The sequence below is a fragment of the Lathamus discolor genome, chromosome 5, assembly GCF_037157495.1.
Source record: "Lathamus discolor isolate bLatDis1 chromosome 5, bLatDis1.hap1, whole genome shotgun sequence".
Classification (NCBI taxonomy): Eukaryota; Metazoa; Chordata; class Aves; order Psittaciformes; family Psittacidae; genus Lathamus; species Lathamus discolor.
In genome coordinates, this window is record NC_088888.1 from 51413043 (window position 1) to 51430886 (window position 17844).

General features: G+C 37.5%; 1 protein-coding gene across 8 annotated transcripts in view; it reads right to left on the minus strand.

The window, feature by feature from the left end:
* Positions 1-17844, minus strand: part of EYA4 (EYA transcriptional coactivator and phosphatase 4) — a 144933-nt gene that overhangs the window by 21437 nt on the left and 105652 nt on the right. For 4 of the 8 annotated variants that reach the window (XM_065680842.1, XM_065680838.1, XM_065680837.1 and 1 more), the window contains 7 exons: positions 15147-15213; positions 13155-13297; positions 12867-13010; positions 11819-11898; positions 11257-11440; positions 3886-4022; positions 2309-2392 (listed from right to left, as the gene is read on the minus strand). In XM_065680842.1, coding sequence (XP_065536914.1) covers positions 2309-2392; positions 3886-4022; positions 11257-11440; positions 11819-11898; positions 12867-13010; positions 13155-13297; positions 15147-15213 — 839 coding nt within the window. The remainder of the gene's footprint in view (positions 1-2308; positions 2393-3885; positions 4023-11256; positions 11441-11818; positions 11899-12866; positions 13011-13154; positions 13298-15146; positions 15214-17844) is intronic. The other 4 variants (XM_065680843.1, XM_065680839.1, XM_065680841.1 and 1 more) reach the window with 2 other exon arrangements.

The window sequence follows — 17844 nt, forward strand, 5'->3', positions numbered from 1 at the left end:
CCTTCCCCCATCTCTAACCTCTTAGGCACTTAAGCTTAGACACATCTCACCTTAAGTTTAGGCAACACTTCAATGACATGCAAAAGTTAAAGCCTACCCATGATAAGCTTTCCTTGTGCTCCCTGCCTCCCTGCAGTCAGCAATATATACATTTGAGATTCATTGATAATTAGTCATTACCTTCCTAACAAGTTCTCTATAGATATGGCAAAGGTAGTCACTGTAGGAAGGAAAAGTCTACTACTTTTATTTTACAGTGTCTGGAAATGAACACATTTCCTGACTTGTGTGGATGTCACCTATCAGTATAAAATAAATAAATAAATAGAAAAGATGGATCATACTTAAGAATTCCTCTGCTTTTGCTCATAGCTGTTCATGTCATTTGTTTACTGATGCTGATCTCAGTAGTATAATTACATTCATTTCACTTGCCCTTGGAGATACTCTTGGTTTATACAATCCAACTTTTACCTGCTGTCAGTACTACTGGCTGTTAATATGCCATTACTGGATTCTGAATTGACAGTCACTTTTAGCAGGATGTGTTCTTAAGAGCAGTGGTTGTGATTTTTTTTTCCCCAAATATTTTTACTCATAAAAAAAGCGGGAAAAAAGAGGAATTACATGTCTCTAAGATAGTTTTCAAAGTTATCCATAGATGTTTGTGAGCTACAAAATGTGCTCTGATTTCTAAAACTTTGTATTAAATTTGACTTTGACTTTAATTATTTATTATCTGAGATGGAGCATAAGATGTAAACATCCCAAGGGCACAATCAAAAAAGGATTAATGAAATGGCACTTCAGCAAGTTCTGTGGCAGTTCTGTTCACTGAGGCAATTCAGCAAGTTCTGTGGCAGTCTATAGGCTGCACTCACAGTGATATATTCATGTTTGGCTAGGTTTCTCTCTTGTTTCAGTAACTGTAAGATATGGTTTTGAAAAAGTCACAGTTTGAAAAAGTCAGTGTTTGGAAAACAGCAGAAGAGGAGTTTTTGACAGTGTACTGAAATGTGCACTGTGGAGCTGCCAAACAAGCAAGGCTGTTTTTTGCAAGATATGAATAACAACCCTCATCTTAGCATTCCAGAAATTCAGCTTTTTGTCTAGGACCTTTGAGTTTTCCTATTAAGTTTCTCTTTTAATAAACAAATAATAAAAACATGGAGGACTGTCCCATCCATGTTTATAATCCAGTTTCTGGCTTTGAACATTTCTAGCCTGCTGGCTGGAGAGGTGGGTGTGGAAAACATTTCTTTAATGTACTGTTTCTCACATCCTTTCCTCAAGCATCTGATTCTGCTGGGATAAATGGCAGAAAACATGCTAAATAAGCCCTTTATCTGACACAGTAAGGAAATGGTTACATACTTAGTTTCACTTAAATGGTACACCACCTAGAAAACCACACATGTACCTATCAACATTCCCCTTATCTATTTGTTTTCCTTCCATATATTTGCCCTAGTTTTTCATTTTATCCAGGCCTTTAGCTCTACCCCTCCCAGCAGCCTGTTCCTGCTGCTATGCTCTGGTCTTCCCACCAGTCTCTTCCCCCCTTGCCTGAGCAGCCATTTCCCTGTCTCCCATCACCAGCCCCGTGGGGCTGGTTGCTGACTCAGCAGGGGACCTCAGTCCTGCTCCTGTAGGCTGCAATAGTTTCTCTCTGCCTCCCCGGCTCTTCCTTCAGCTCTCCGGCTCCCTGCTCTGTGACCTGACTCCTTGCGGGTCTCACCAAAGGGGAGACAATGTGTACAATTGTCTGCCTGGGAGAGGATTCACTCCCCAGCATTAATTACCCCAGAGCCAGCCAGGGGAACCAAAGATTCAACAAAAAAGCTGGGGTGTTAAAGAGTAACATCTGCAGCTGGCACTGAAACAGGTCAGTCTCTTACTTATGTGCCCTGATTCCTCAATTTCCACATAAATTCATCTATTTTTCCATTTATTTCTTAATTCTTGCTCTACACATCCAGATACTGTCAGTTATTTCCATTTGCCATTGTATCTATTATCTCCCTGCAATCTCTTCAAATGTTCCTCAGGACCCTCATCCTTGTTCCTCTGTAAACTCTCCCCTATTTGCAGCGTCTGCTTCAGCCTTACCTCATATATTGTGCTGAGGGTCTGAGTCTCATTTCATCCTTGACTTTTTCACACCAACCCTCTGAAAACGGTGTTTACTGTACACTTTCCTTCTAACTTCACCCAAGCCATGATTAACACAGAAGGTGAAACACACATACATGTGCAGGCTAGGCAGCTCTGATACAATGAATCAACATGGAATTCACAGCTCACATACCTTGCCATACTTCTGTGCATAGGATCCTGTTAGCAGCGAATGAAAAACTATGATTGTTTCATCCAAATCCCAAACAAATACACGCTGAAAACAGAAATGGGGATAATATTATTAAACAAATAACATCAAAGTCCCACCACCATCCCACCCAGGAGGCTAAAAATCAACCGCTTAACCAAGCAAGTTTTCTCTGAAAATCAGCAAAAACGGTGTATCATGCATGGTGAAAGTCAGAAGGAGGGTAACTTTTGAAGTCTTCAACCATTTCTTATTTGTCCTCTAAAAAGCTTTTCAAAAAAGTTGTATAAACATAGATTTCAGAAATGTGATGGGGGTCAAACATAATTGTTAATTTAAGGATAAACAGTACTCTCAGATACTTCTCCATGTCTTATTCATTCAAGGTCTTTATTTCTACTGTATAGCTAAAATAAAATCTTGGGTAAAAGTGTTATATGTCACATATAATGTCATACAGATTTTAAATAATATTGTAGGATAAAATGTATTATGCTAACTTAAAAAAGATATAGGAAAGAAAACTCCTTTTATTTATAAGGGGTTCATTTTCAGTGGTAAACTATAAAATAGACAGGAAAACTGAAATGTAAGAAGTTAAGAGTTTTTTCACCAGAAAAGTTAAATCCTTTGAAAAGCACAAAATGTTTCAGTTTCTATACAAAAGCCATGGCATTTACATTCAGTGCCTAGCATGGCAGCCCACCCTGCCACCCTAGGAGCGGCTGCATGGTCAGCCAAGTCCCAGCAACAGTCTTCTGCTGCACCCCACACTGGTCAAAGGCAGAGCAGTGGGGCTGGCCAAGCAGCAGGGGACACCCGTGCAGCATGCTTCCCGAATGCCAGACCTAGAGTGTTTCTTACACACACAGGCACTCTGTTTCCTCCTCCTGCTCCTGTCGCTGTAAGGCAGCTCACTGCTAGCACAGGAGTAATATGACTATAATTACTCTGTTGCTAAGAGGTCACCTGTGTTTGAAATCATCTGTATTAGGTGAATACATTTCTTCATGAAGGCACTAATCTTGCACATACTTAATGACAGTTATAACTTCACTGATGTAAGGTGCCTCACTGAAATTCAATGACATTACTTGCAAGCACAAGGACAAACTTGTACCTAAGTATTTGAAAGGCTATGATCAGATGTTCCTGCACATTTGCACTGCATTCATAAACAACACATGTAATTAAGTTGAGTAATATACAAGAGATTTCCTTTAACAAAAAAATGAAAATGTGACAACTTTGCATACAGAAGTCTCAAAATTTTGTGGTTCTACTGCATGAGAAACTGAAAGACACACAATCTTAGAGCTAAAAAGTGGAAAGCTGAATCACATTTGCTTTTCTGCATAACTTTGTCATACAGAACAGTAATGTCTCACTATATATGCATGTTAAACCAGCAACTAATATCTGTCATAGTCAGTTAGTGAGACTGAGTCCATGATGTTTTCTAAAATGCTTTAAGCTATTTCCACAGCTGTAGTTTTCAGAATTTACTTTTCATCGGAAGAAACCTCCACATTACCATTCATCAATTACTGCAGGCATACCTCCAAGTCACTGTCCGGAGGGGGTGATGGATTATTCTTCCGCCCTCTACCCCGAGACTTTGACCCAGAACTTCTACATGTTCTCTCATCAAGATCTTTGATTGGCGTGGAAGGGCTCTGCACTGTGTCAAACTCCCCTGTAAAGTCAACCATTCATGGCAACATTAGTGCTGCATTTTAAATACTAAACCCTTTTTCTCAAAGTCAGACATGTCTAGATGCAAACTCAACCACAAAATGCACCAAAAAGAGCTGTATAAAATGAGTAATAATGCGGTTTGTCTTATGTAGATGGAATCTGCAGATGCCACATACACTTTTCTCTTTACCTAGGAAACACTGTAAACTGTAGCAAAATATGAGAAAGTTTAAAATGACACATGTGTGTGCAGATCTATATACAAATACACATAAGCCCATGCAAAATATTGATTTATCCAAAGAAGATATATTTTAGAAGTTACACCAATGACTTCTCAAAACATAAAATGCCTTTTGAAGTAGTTCATTTCCCATGTTTGGAGTTCAGCTATACTTTTTCCAAGACCTGTGTTACTTTTACCAGAACACCCTTTAGCGCTATTCCACACACTAGAACAGCCTTTCAGCTTCCTGCTTCATGTCCTCCTCCCATTTCACCTGCTCTTAAGTAGAGCTCACTTTTTTTTCAGCCCTTACCTCTGCCCATAAATTGTCAGAGAAAAGTCATAATATTAAATGTAATATTCCAGTTGCTACCAGAAAGAGGGTGAAGTCATACAAGTATGACTGATCATCTTTCTCTAAGCATTAGCTATTGTCTGCTGCCAGAGAAATGATGTGCTGAAAGGACCTTTGATCTGGAATGGCACAGCTGCTCTGAACACTTAGGCCAATCCCTGACTTACCTATTTAATCTGCTTTGCCTTTGCTGATAACAGTGTGCTGTAGAGGTGATCAGAACCAGTAGCTATGTAAGTCAGACAAAATGAAGAAGGTATCTCCCAAAGGATGACATGGAACTTCTCTTTACAAATTACTTTTATGCCACAACTCAGTAAATGGAAAATAACCTTTTATTCACAACACAGTACCTTCAGTGTTCCTTTAAAACTGCTAGACACAAATACAGTTTGGCTAGGTCCCCAGATGCTAAATGACATAAATCTTCCTTCATCATTGATCCTATTAATGATTTGATTTTTCTCCATTAAAGAAGGAAAGGCTACAGCTTGATCTGACCTCTACTACAAGGGAGTCCTTGTGCTGCATGTAACTGTGCACTTCTGGGCCACTTTGGTAATATTTGTGAAAAGTGCTTATGATGGCACATCTACAGAATAAATTAACACTTGGTACAAACACTTCCGAAGAATCATCTATGATGCATTTGATTTTGAACTGGAATCTGAACATTTTTTATTTTTACTAAAGAATGTCACTAAGCGGCCAGCAGATCAAAGAGAATGTTTTTTTCTGCTCTGTTCTGAACTTGCAAGACCACATCTGGAGAAATGTGTGGTTTTGGGTCACCAACTAGAAGGAAGATATTGACAAACCGGAGTTAGCTCAGGTGAGGGCAGGTAAGAGGCTGAGCATGCAGGAAGAAAGGCTGAGTGACTCTTCAGAAAGGTATGCAGAGAAAAGGACAGAAGATGAAACAGACAGAAATCACAGCAAGGGATATTCCTGTTAGACACAAGACAAAAACTCCTTCACTGTAAGAGTGGTCAGGCCCTGGGACAGATGCCCAGAGATGCTGTGCATTCTCCATCCTTGGAGATACTCAAAACTCCATTGAACACAGCCCTGAGCAACATGATCTAAGTTGGCTTGTCCATGAGCAGGTTAGATCAAAAGAGTCGCAGAGGTCCCTTCCAGCATTGAATGTTTCTGTGATCCTCCCTGAGTCATTCACCTCATTCTCCCTCAACAAAAAAACAATTCTGGTCTAGCAGGCTCTAAGGAGAGAAAATAGACTGCAGTCTCAGTTAAGAGTCTGTGCATAATGTAACACAATAGTTAAATTCTTAATCTATTCCATCATTTATTTATACCTCACAGAGATCCACATACAGAAGATTATTAAAATAAATACACTAGGAGATATATTTATATATCTTGACTGGAAAAATACTGCTGTATTTCTTGGAAGAATAAAATTTAAGACTGTAATGTCACATTCCTGAATGGGAGCTCTCGACATTGTGAGGAAAGAATTCAAGATTTAGGGAAAGGGGAGAATGAAAAGAAAGATAGTTCCTGAGTGTATTGGTTAGGACATTTACCTGGAGAAGGACATAGCTAGATTGCACTGCCTTCTTCAGGGTACCTTTGTTTATTTGACTGAATGATTAATATATATGAAGTATAAAGATGTATTTTCATGGCCCAGAATCCACATCCCTATATCCCTGAGTGGAAGGTGATGAATACTCCATGAAACAGGAGGAAATCAAAACTGTCTTGCTCACTTCCTGGGAAAGTACTCAAGTTATTCTGCTATGGCCTGGAAGAAGATACTACGACTTTTTTCCCAAACCAGGTGATGGCTATTTCTATCTTGCAAAAGCAATGTGCTTCTCTGCTTGAGCAGAACAGAGCCACACTTTCAGGCAGCAGCTAAGTCTTTCAAACCCATAGTTTGAGAATTTATTCCAGACACCGTTTTAGAGAGGTCTGTTCTGAACTAGATAAAGATCATATGCATTCTATTGTAGTTTCTCTTTCAGCTGAAACTCTTATTTGCCAAGAAATGATGGGAAAATTAAGTCGCAATAATATCTAATTAAGAATGTTCCTACTGTATTTTCTCATGTCCGTGGAGCAGACAGAGAGCAGAGTTCTTGTTGACTAATCATTTCTATTCCCAGCACAGTGTTGATGTCAGTAAGGACACTGCAGGCAGTGGAGCGATCAATAAGGTCACATTAACTTAGTTCCTTCCTCACAAGATGAGCAGTAAAATATACTTCAGTAAATGAACAAATGTACAAAAAGATGGTTCATAACTAGAATCTTTGTGCAGTTACACTGGTTTCAAAAGAAGCTCTGAGTGTGCAAGAGTTCTGTATGAAAATATGATTTCCTATATTTTTCTGACAAAGTGGAAAAAATGTCCCAAACCAAAACCCCAGAAATGAAAAGGCAAAAATTAAACAAGATGAATGTTTACATTCTTACCACAAAGGTCTTCATATTTATAACATTTCAACATTTTACAACAAAATCAAGCCTCATTTCTACAGTAATGTATTAAAACATCTGTTCTCAATGACTGTGTTTACTCTAATCTACCAAAAATAAAATATATATAAAAAAAGCCCTATTCTCAATCTTCTCTGAAAGTATCCAAGTAGTGAATTTTCATTTAGCATTAGCCATTACCAGTTGCCTCGGGCTTCTGCTTGGGTCAATGCTGTACATGATTGCATAATTATCTATTAATCAGTACTGTAACTAATCACCATACCTTGTAAGTTCTAGATATTTAAAGCCAACTTTATTTCATTACACTAATCTCTAAATCAGAATGAGCAGCTGTCTCTTACTTGAATGCAAGTTATGCACCTATTTTAGAACTGCAGAAGTCAGTAGTGCATGTTTTTTTGAACAACTGTAGGTTTAATTGCTTGATTTGCTTTTTACCAACAGCAGGCTAAAGGAGCAACTGCATTTTCTTACCATCTGTTTGCTTTATAAATGAGGTCAAAGCTGATAAAAGGAAAATGTATTAAAAATCCAACCATGTAACATAAAAGAATATGAGACATTCTAGTACCAGAGTACTGAAAACATTACCCTCATGAAGAGTTCTTTCTGCAGCTCATAATAGAAATTTTTATTGCAATGTTTGAAATTTTTTAGCTTTTCCAGTATTCAACACATGCCTAATAAATAACTTTCATAGCCTCCTCCCACTGGAACTACGAGCAACATCAGAGATCCAGTAAAGCAAGAGGAAAATGTTAAAACCAGAACATTGAATAACCGCTTTATCACAGATATTTGTACACTGGTTCAGATCTAGCATACAGCCTTCCATGCCAGGGAGACCCTACACCTAGTTCCAGCTAGAGGACAAGGAGTTACAGTATCACCATTACAAATTTAGCTGGTCTTTCATATAAAGAAGGTTGTTTCTCACCTCTAGAATCATGTGAACATCCCCATCCTCCCTGTTAAAACACAGCTGTACAGGAGAAAAGAGGTGTGGGCAAAGTCTGCATATAGAAGCGTATCTCCTGGAGAAGCTGCAGAGTGTGACTTCATTGTGGGCACCAAATTAAGAGACACCAAACTGCTGCATCCCAGTAACCAAATTGAAGCTAATAACCCATGAGTGATTCACCTTGCCTAACTCTGGACATACGAAAGTGAGGTGCCTAAATATGAAGCTTTTACTCAGGCCTCCTTCCTCCTCTAGAATTTTGTCTGCCCTAGGTTAAATGTAATCATGTACTCATCAAATGTACTCATCTCCTGAGACCTCATCTCAGGATTCATCTGATATTCAAGTTGTGATGAACTGCCCTTGGAGATACCTATTTGTCTCACAACTACTCTGTGGTAATAAGTGCGTTTTCAAAAATCTTAATATAGGACAGGCACAATACCAGCTGTGGCAAGGCTAAGAAGGTTGTGGGATGGATGAACTTCTGAGTCCCTTGCTACACTCCTTATGGATTGACTTTTGTTACATAACCTTATCAGACAGAGCAGCCAGAAGACAGCTCAAACATTACAAGCATTTTTTTCCTGGCTTGTAATGAATTATTGCTTGCTATGAGTAAGAGGAAGGTAAAGTCTATTTCAATTTTCATCTCATTTTTTTTACTTGGTCAAGAAATAGAATTGTAACTGATATTAACTCTTGAGCTTATGAGGCTTTATTAGGAAAACAAGAAACCCTGTATGTGTGGAAAATACTACAGGCTTTAATTAGTTATCTGAATTAACAGCTAGCAGAGATGGAAAAAAAAGTGCCTTGCTGTGTTTAATCTTAGATTTTAGTTGGAATAAGTCTCAAGGACCAAGCGGTAAAGACCTGTTAGACAGCAAGGGAACACAGCGAGTGCTGAAACTCTGCAGTTATTATCTACTGTATCTGAAGTGATCTCCAAGACACTGCACCCCACGGCTGGAGATTTATTTTTACAGTGACACGGAAGGGTGCAGGCATGCCATGTATTCACAAAGTGGGTGTTTTACTCAGCAGAGGGTCGCATGATCAGTGCAACACTTCACAGAAATAAGGAGCGTGTGGGCAGATTTGTAAGTTCAGGGGCACAACCTACTTAACAGGGAAAGAGTTCATGTGCTTAAGCAATCCACAAACAAGAAAAATCCTTTCTGTTTCATAGATGTGAAGCCTTCAGCAAATTTTCAACCTGTTCTAACTATGCAAGATTCCTTTTCTTTGCCAATGCTATTCAGTACTAAGGGAGTTTTGTAATACATGATAAATTTATACAGCATTTCTAGGAAACACAGATACACAAGGGAGAGACAATATAATTTCCCAATTTTCTCAAATAAGAATATGGAGGAATAACAAAACAGCAAGGAAAAGTACATAGGACATGCACAGTTATCAAAACATCACTTGTGAGTACTCTTCACCCTCTTTTAAAAATACTTTGCATACAATCTGTGTCTGTTACAGATGTCCTGCAACTGTTGAAATTTCACTGGATTTCAAGTTACCTCTTGACATTTTCTTCCTCAATTTGCATTCTGAGACTACTGAATAATGTTTTACACTTCTATCAAGAACAAGGGAATGTGTATCCCCTATAACCATACCACACCACAAACATGGACATGGGTGTACACACATATGCACAAACACACACACACTTTAAATATCAGCCTGAGGAAAACAGTTGTATATGAAAGATTTCAACTCACACAACTAAAATTCCAATGTTTTTAGTGACTATAAACAGCTTATATGAAAGATGAGGCCTTGCTTATACTTTTCTACACAGTATTACCCTTCCTTTGTACAAATTTGTTATTACAATACATAAGTTTTTCTACTCCACTTCTCTAGTAAGATGGTACAGTTATCTGGACGATAATTAGGAAGATTTATGCCATGAATTGATTTTGTAATTAAAGCACATATTCCCCTTCTATTCAGAGCCTAATCCAAAGCCCAGTTTGTTAAGTTTTTTAGAAAAGCTCACAGTCTGTGGGAAAGGCAGACAAGTAACTATGCTGCACCAGTGGAGTCTGTGTCCCTGCAAGAGGCTGCTGTAAAAGCACCGAGCCAGGCAGTTGGCAATTGATAACCTCTTCTATCGATGCTACGCGCAGCCTTAGTAGGCTACTTAAGTTCTGACTATGGGACATAATACTGAGCTAGATCTTTAAGAATTTCCTATATATTTGAAACAATATGGGAAAGTAAGCATGAAAAAGCAGGCTTTGTTCACCCAGTAAGGATACCACACTCATTTGACTGTTGCTGTGAACTCCTAAACTAGCCTACCAAGATCTTCACAGCTCTGCATGAAACTATGTATAATTCAAAATGTATAATTCTACTTTCCCTTTCCTCTACTCCCATTTATATTAAACGTGGAAAAATTGGTGAGATGTTCAGCAACACAGAATTCTATCATGAAACAAAAAAAATTAAGAAATCCATATTAACATTTATGTTTGCAGAACACAGAAAATGGAGCAGGTAAGTGAATGTAAACTGGGTTATAGCAATAATAAGAAAAAATGAAATGCTGCCACTACCCAGCATTGGAGCCTTCGGAACAGTGTGTAATACACTGTGCTGTAGTGGATGTGCACAAGGGGGCACAGTTGGGCAGCCAAATTGAGTCTCCTGATGTTTCCTGACAACCTGTTTTTTTGCAACTTCAATTATATCCTCATTTTTAAAGAGACTCATGATAGTAACCGATTACTCTAGTTACCTAAATTAGTGAATTAGCAAGCATGGCTTATATACATGTAAATAAAGCCCAGGTATTTTTGCTAGCACAACTGGGACATAATTAAATAAAAAAAAAGTATCTTGTTTTAAATTCTTTACAGCAATACTTCAGAACATGCAGGTGGATACAGGAATGTAGAATTACTTTCAGTAATAGAAAAGCTTACTGAATTTTTCTTTCAAAATTTGCTAAATGTTTTTTGCCATACGGTTGTGTTTGGTACTAACAGATCCCTACCAGACTGTTGTAACTTTCTTCAAGCCTACTCCTTCCACAAGCATCTCAGTCTCTGCAAAAGGGTTTTTTTAATTAACAAACAAACTAGACAAGTTTCCTAACTAAACAGACAACTTATTTTGGCTGGCATTCAAACAGGATGGGCGTGGAAATCTTGTCTTTATAAAAGCACAGAATAAAATACAAAAATTGTTTTCACCTGAATGTAGATCTGTACCTGGTTGACTAGTCAGGCCAGAGAGGGAGTCCTGTAACTGGTAGGTTGATGATGATGAAGATGTACCATCAGCCGTGTTGTTTGAGGTCATATATGCACCATATGTTGATGCTGAGTAATACTGTGCATATTGATTTTGGCCAAAAGCTGTGTATGATGGATAATCCTGAAACAGCAAATGCAGCAGAGTTCTTAATTAGTTATCGTAAGGAGTGATTTTTTCCATTAAGTATTTCTAAGTGTGAAATCATATGACTTTTGCAAGAGTTTTTGGGGGTTAGTTTAGATTTTTTTTTTTTTTTAATTTAAAGATATTGAAGATTTTTTAATGCAAGGATATTGACTAAAAGATTACAGGGAGGCTGCTGAGTATTTAAGTGGCAAAAGATGCAACTAGGCTTCCACTGTGTTTGATCACGCACAGAAAATAGCACTGTACCACAGTGAGTCTAGTTCAATATAACAACAAAATTAAAATAACATGCTATCTATGAGTTATGTAAATCCTGTTGTAATCAACAAACCACAATGGTAATATTCATACCTGTTGTGAACTACTGAAGTTTGTAGAATTTGAAACAGAATTGTTTGCATAAATAGTGGATGATGGTGTAAAACTAGAACCTAAAAAATACAATTAACTGTAAGAACTTGCTTGTGAATCAAAATAAAATTCTAATACAATATTCCATGTTAAGATAAAGACAAATCAGAAGAACAAACAACTTGTGTTTAAATGATAAAATGCTGTAATGAAACTGGAACAGAAATGAAATACTACTTCCACACATACAGACATACATTCCTCTTCACATCATGCAGGGAAGGTATTGGCAGTGAGTCATTAAACCAATCAAGAAAGCATTTTTCAGTTTATTGCAGTGTCTCATGTGTCCTTGAATATTGCCTTAATTTCTAAGGTCTAACACTTTAGTGTATGCCCATTTATGAAACAAAAAACTTTTAAAAGAATATTGTAATGATCCATGTGTTTTTAATCAGTCTGTAATGAGGCATGTCCTTGTTTCCAACATAAGTCAGATGAGTCATAATGCAATTTGTAATATTTAAAAGATCAACCATTGTATAAGAAGCTTAAAAATTATCCAAATAGATATCAATGATCAAAGGGTAATAAATGAATCAATAATTGAATAATAAATGAAATAATAAATCTGAATTAAGGAAAAATTCTAAAAAATTATGTTAATCCAAAGAGAAACAAGTATCAAATAATGTCATATTCAGAAACATGGAAACAAGGAAAAGTGATTTGTGAACACTATTGAGTACAGCAAATGCTTCTAGTCCTGCCATGGGATTTCACTCCCTAAAATAACGAAGATGCAAGTAGGGACTGCATTGCATGGTCAGATCTAAATTAACAGATGACCAAAATGAATACACATATGCTTATTAGTACTGGAAAAAAATACATAGCTTTACATTTTAGGGGTAAAAGTAGCTGCCAATGATAAGCATACTTGCTGGAGCTCACAAAAATAAATGGAAAATATATCGTAAATTTGAGGAAAGGGAAAGCTGTTGGCAGCAGCAGGATGGGACGAGGTCTGACAGTGGTGGCTACTCACCTGGCATCTGGTAAGAATAGGGTGTTTGGCCTGGCTGTGGGGTGGAAAACCCTGGGCTGTAACTGAGGCACCCGCTCTGCAGTGGTGATTGGGTCTGCGAGAGCCCACTTTCCGTCTTGATGCCTGGCAACATTACACCCAAATCTGTATAAGAAATTAATTTTCAACTGATTCTTTCAAATATTTTCTTATGGTTGGGAAAATAAAATAAAAAAAAAAGAAAAAAAAACATTCATGTCGGCATTGCTCTTACTTCTATGTAAAGTGAAGTAATAAGAGGTCAAATACCGTAAGTGGGTAAGCTGTACGGCTGTCCTGTCTGTGAGTACGCTGTATAGACCGCTGGCTGCTGCATTCCTGAATACTGGGTTTGTCCAGCATAGGCAGACATTGTTTGAGCTGCTGGTGTAGAAAGAATGTGTGGATAGGGCCTAAATATCAGGAAAAATAGCATTACTGTGGCAACAAATACTCTGTATGTTGATTCAAGCAATAAAGTAAAGAAAAAGGTTTAAAGATGTCCAAAGGCAGTTCATTATTCTGCCAACTGTTCCTCTTCTGGGATTTATTCCATCCCCCACTGAAATAATCTGAAAACCATTCCAGCTCACATTCCCCAGGGCACGGTAAGCATTTTATGCTGTCCCATCACTACAACTTAATTCTCTAGCTACTCAGCTCTAGGTGGACTGTGCCACTGCTGTGTATGGTTTTTTATGTATCTGCCCCTTTCAGCCAAGATCAGAACGCTTAAATCAGGAAAGCCCCCATGCTTTCATAATTCAGAAGAGGGAAACCTGGGCTGGAAGAATAAAGGATATACAGAGGTGACCACTAAAGCTACTACATTGTGTCCTCTGTGTCCAGGTCTGCCTCAACAGACATCTAGCCTATGGCTTCAATAGAAGATGGATCGTGCCCATTGAGAGTGGTATGAAAAATATTGCTGGCAACACTTTGGTAACCAGATGGGATTTAAAAGTTTGGAAAATATGGTGTAGAGAAAGAGAATGGAAATAAAAATGGTCCTTTATTTATGAATACTGGGGTTTTATAGAGAGATTGAATAAAATAAAAAAAAATTGCCCTGCAGAGTTGCAAAAACATACAGAGAAACATTTGTCTTGGATTGTTTTGTAAGTTAAATAAGACTCTATGGACCAAGAGTTGAATAAACATGTTCTGCAGAATTACGCTAAACTGAAACCTGGTTATTAAAAGCCATGACTGAATTTGATTCTGAATTTTTTTATTATTTTTTCTTTCTAATTAGCTCAGTACAGTTGGCAGCAGTTATTACCAGAAAAGGATTACTCATTAATTTAGATGCCAATAAATTGTAACAGTAGATTAAAAATTCTATTAAACTTTGTAATGTATTTGGCCAAAAATATCTCATATAGTTTGCCAAAACCTGTTTTAAGAGGAATGAGGGTTGTTCTTAGCTCAGGCACCTACCTTCTGTATCAATAAATATAGGCTACCATGATATGAATGCAAACTTGTTTAAAGAAACTTGAAAAAGCCCAATCAGCAACATTTTTGATATTTTCTCTGTATCAAAATCACACAGGTAGCTGTACCACATACATAGAAACAAATAGATGGCACACTGGAATCAAGCACCCTCGTGCACAATGGATTCATGTGATTGCCCAAGAGTCTGGTTTCCTCAAAAAAGTGAAATAAATTTTCTAGTCCTAACAACACCTATTGGCTTAAAAATGAAAAAGAAAAAAAAAAGAGAAAAAAAAAAAAAAAAGATTAAAAACTAATCCAATTTATTTGCTTTTTAATTTTGCTTATGATATTAGAGAAGGAGGAGGAAAACATGGTTCATGACTGTGGAATGTTTGGAAGTCTTTGGCGGCAGTGGCACTGGGAGGGTCTGTGAGAGGGTCACCCCTCAGTATGCATCTTGCACATGCAATTGTGATTTCTACACATACACTGTCTTCTTCAAAGCAAGTCTGTAATACACTGCCAACACTGTAAAGGTGCTGATGTCTGAGAACATAATACTTCGATTTTTTCCTTCTGTGTGTGCAGTTATCCAAGGGTATTTCTTATGCAGCAGCACTGCATAGAGCAGGCTCTTACTCTGCAGCCATGTGAGGGAAAAAACTTTGGAGAGGAGCTAGTACTGGAGTCAGTACTGAGGCTTAAGTATTTTCTTTTCTGTTTCTTCTGCTGAGGAGCACTTGTTTGCAACAAACCACAGAACTGCCTACAGCCAAGGTCAATTCCCTATAAAAGACTAGAAGAGGTGCAGACACTAACTTGGAGGGATATATCTGTGGAGAGTATTGGTGCGCTGATCTTGGGCTGTAGCCACTACTTGTTATTACTGCAAAACAGAAAACAAAGAGTACAGCAGTTAGAAACACCATGAAACCAATACAGCCAAACAGTCTGCATACCAATGCAGCAACATTAGCGGAGAAGCTTATTGAAATGGACAACTTTTCAACAGTGTAGATGTTACCTGAACTACAACATCTTAACACAAAAATTAAAACCCCACCAAACCATTCATCGCTGTACAGAACTCTTTAGCTGGGATGGGTGTGTTGTGCTTTTTCAGCTTGACTTGACATGTTTCTGAATATACTGCAGAGGCACACATTTCATGCATCATCTGCTGTGCACACACCACAGGTCTTTCAAATTTGCAAGGTTTTATTAAAACTGGTAGTTAAAAAGAATCTTGTGATTTAACATATGGTATTGCACAGGATTGAAATAACATACATATACTTTTAAAGTGTCACATTAACAAGTTTAATTTTAATACTGGATAGGAAAAATAAGTTTTATATGGATGTGGTTAATTTTAGTCAGCTGGGTGATGGAAGATACCAGAAAACAAATGACTACTAGAAAATGAATAGCATTCATTATCAACAGGCAATTAGAACATGTCCACTAATAACAATAATTTTATTTCAAAAGTAAATACGAAACAGTCCTGTTCAGTAGCCATCAAAATCGTGTATGTCTATACTATTAACAGCTGCATTCTTCCAAGAAAGCTAACAGAACAATAGTCATCTCCCATTAAAATTTCATTCAGAAGCAGTGCTCACGCTGGATTAATTCCAAGTGTTTGGAAGTTTCCTTTAGCCATCTGTCTTGACTAAGACAGATGTATTCCAAATATATGTACTCTGAAGTGTTGAACCAATCCCTTCAGAGCAAATCCATACTGGGAAAACATACAGAGTGTCGTTATTAGGCCATCTGCTGTTCATTCACTTTTCAAAAGATTAAAGTAGTACACAACGAAGCACTGGAATTTCTTTAGTCTAATCAATCATACTTGTACTTCAAAGTGTACCCTCTTCCTGAGTTGTTCATAATGGTAGTAGAAATGAACTTTCAGAATTATATAAGTGACAAATAGGTTTAGGTTCCTAACTATTTTATGAAACATGATATATTTCTACCTCCAGGCCTAATTAACGTCTTTGAGATCTATTGCTTTGAACATATGCAGAACTTCATATTTTTAAAGCTAGTTTAAATGCATTTAGAGCACATAGGACTTGAAAGGAAAATACAGTAGAAGAAAAAAAAACGTTTTTTTAAATGTGCAGCTGAGCATGGCTTGAAAATAAATAAGAATTAGGTAATAATTTTTGGAACATGTGCCACCAGATTTAATGAAAGAGTTGCTGATTAAAAAGATATGGAAAGTTTCTCTGTGCTGGAAATCTGCTGAATTTAATTTTGTGTGATTATTCTTTTTCTTTTTTTTTTTTTTTTTTGAGAATGCCTTTCTGTGATTTAAACTCAGTTCACAGAGTGATCAACTGAGTGTGCATATGCCTATTCCCAGACTTAGACAAACCTATAGCTGTATCTAGCAACATAATCAGTCCATAGAACTCTAAAGGGTGCTCTTAGATATTTAAGGCTTGAAGAATAATTAGTCTTCCCTGTTGTATCCCTATGACCTTTCTAGAGACAAGCAATAGCTAGCAGCGTGAGCTTGGTGATTCCCAGGGCAAGGAACTTTTGTGATGCATTACTGGCTTATCGGTTCCTTTTTGCCCATACTGCTCCTTTTTTACCTGATCATTTGCTGGATGACAGCCCACTTGATTAATTAATTTGGTTAAAGCACATTTACCTTTCCACCACACCTGATGTAAACTACAAAACATAAACTACTGTTCATTTAAATCGCTTCAGCTATCAAAACCCTTTTTTTTTTTCAGCAAAAAAAAAAAAAATTGTCCTGCTCACTTTCTTATTCTTTCTGCATATACCTTATTTTATAAATTCAGACAAGAAAATAAAATAGTTGTCTGGTTTTGAGTTTCCCTTTTTTCTTTCATTTTCCCTGATGATACTGCCAGTTGTAGGGAAGGGAGAGAAAAATATGTGAATGCTTACAAAGTAAACTGTGTACTTTTCTAACTAAAACTTTTGTTCCTTTCACTTTCTCTGGTAGCTTGTCTCATCAATTTGTGTGCTAGATTTTAGGCTGTGAGATGTTTGAGAAACACAGGATGCAAGACCAACCATAAGAGCACATGGTGACTGAGCGGAGCCTGTATCTCCTAGATCAGATTGTTAAATCTAAGAGTTATCAAACTTAACTTTCACTGCCAGACAGCATTTATTTCAGAGGACCACTGGAGATTGAGGAAATGGTGAAGGCAGACAGTTTTTTGTAACTGTGCCACTTTATAGTGCCATTTATACGAATGGGGCTAAACATTGGTTTATGTTGCTTATATCGAAAACAAAGTCAAAGCTGTTCCTTCTCCAAAAAACACCAGTATTTCTAATACTTCACTAACTGAATTTATCAGGGTAATGCTTTTCAGGGCAGGTTTAAGACCCTCGATATCTTAAGTCTCATTATAGCACCGAGGACATATTCCAGTCCCCACTAACGCCAATTCACAGAATGGACAAGAAGCTGGCAGCCTGCTTTTGCCAGTTACTCTGTTACCTCAACTGGCCAAGG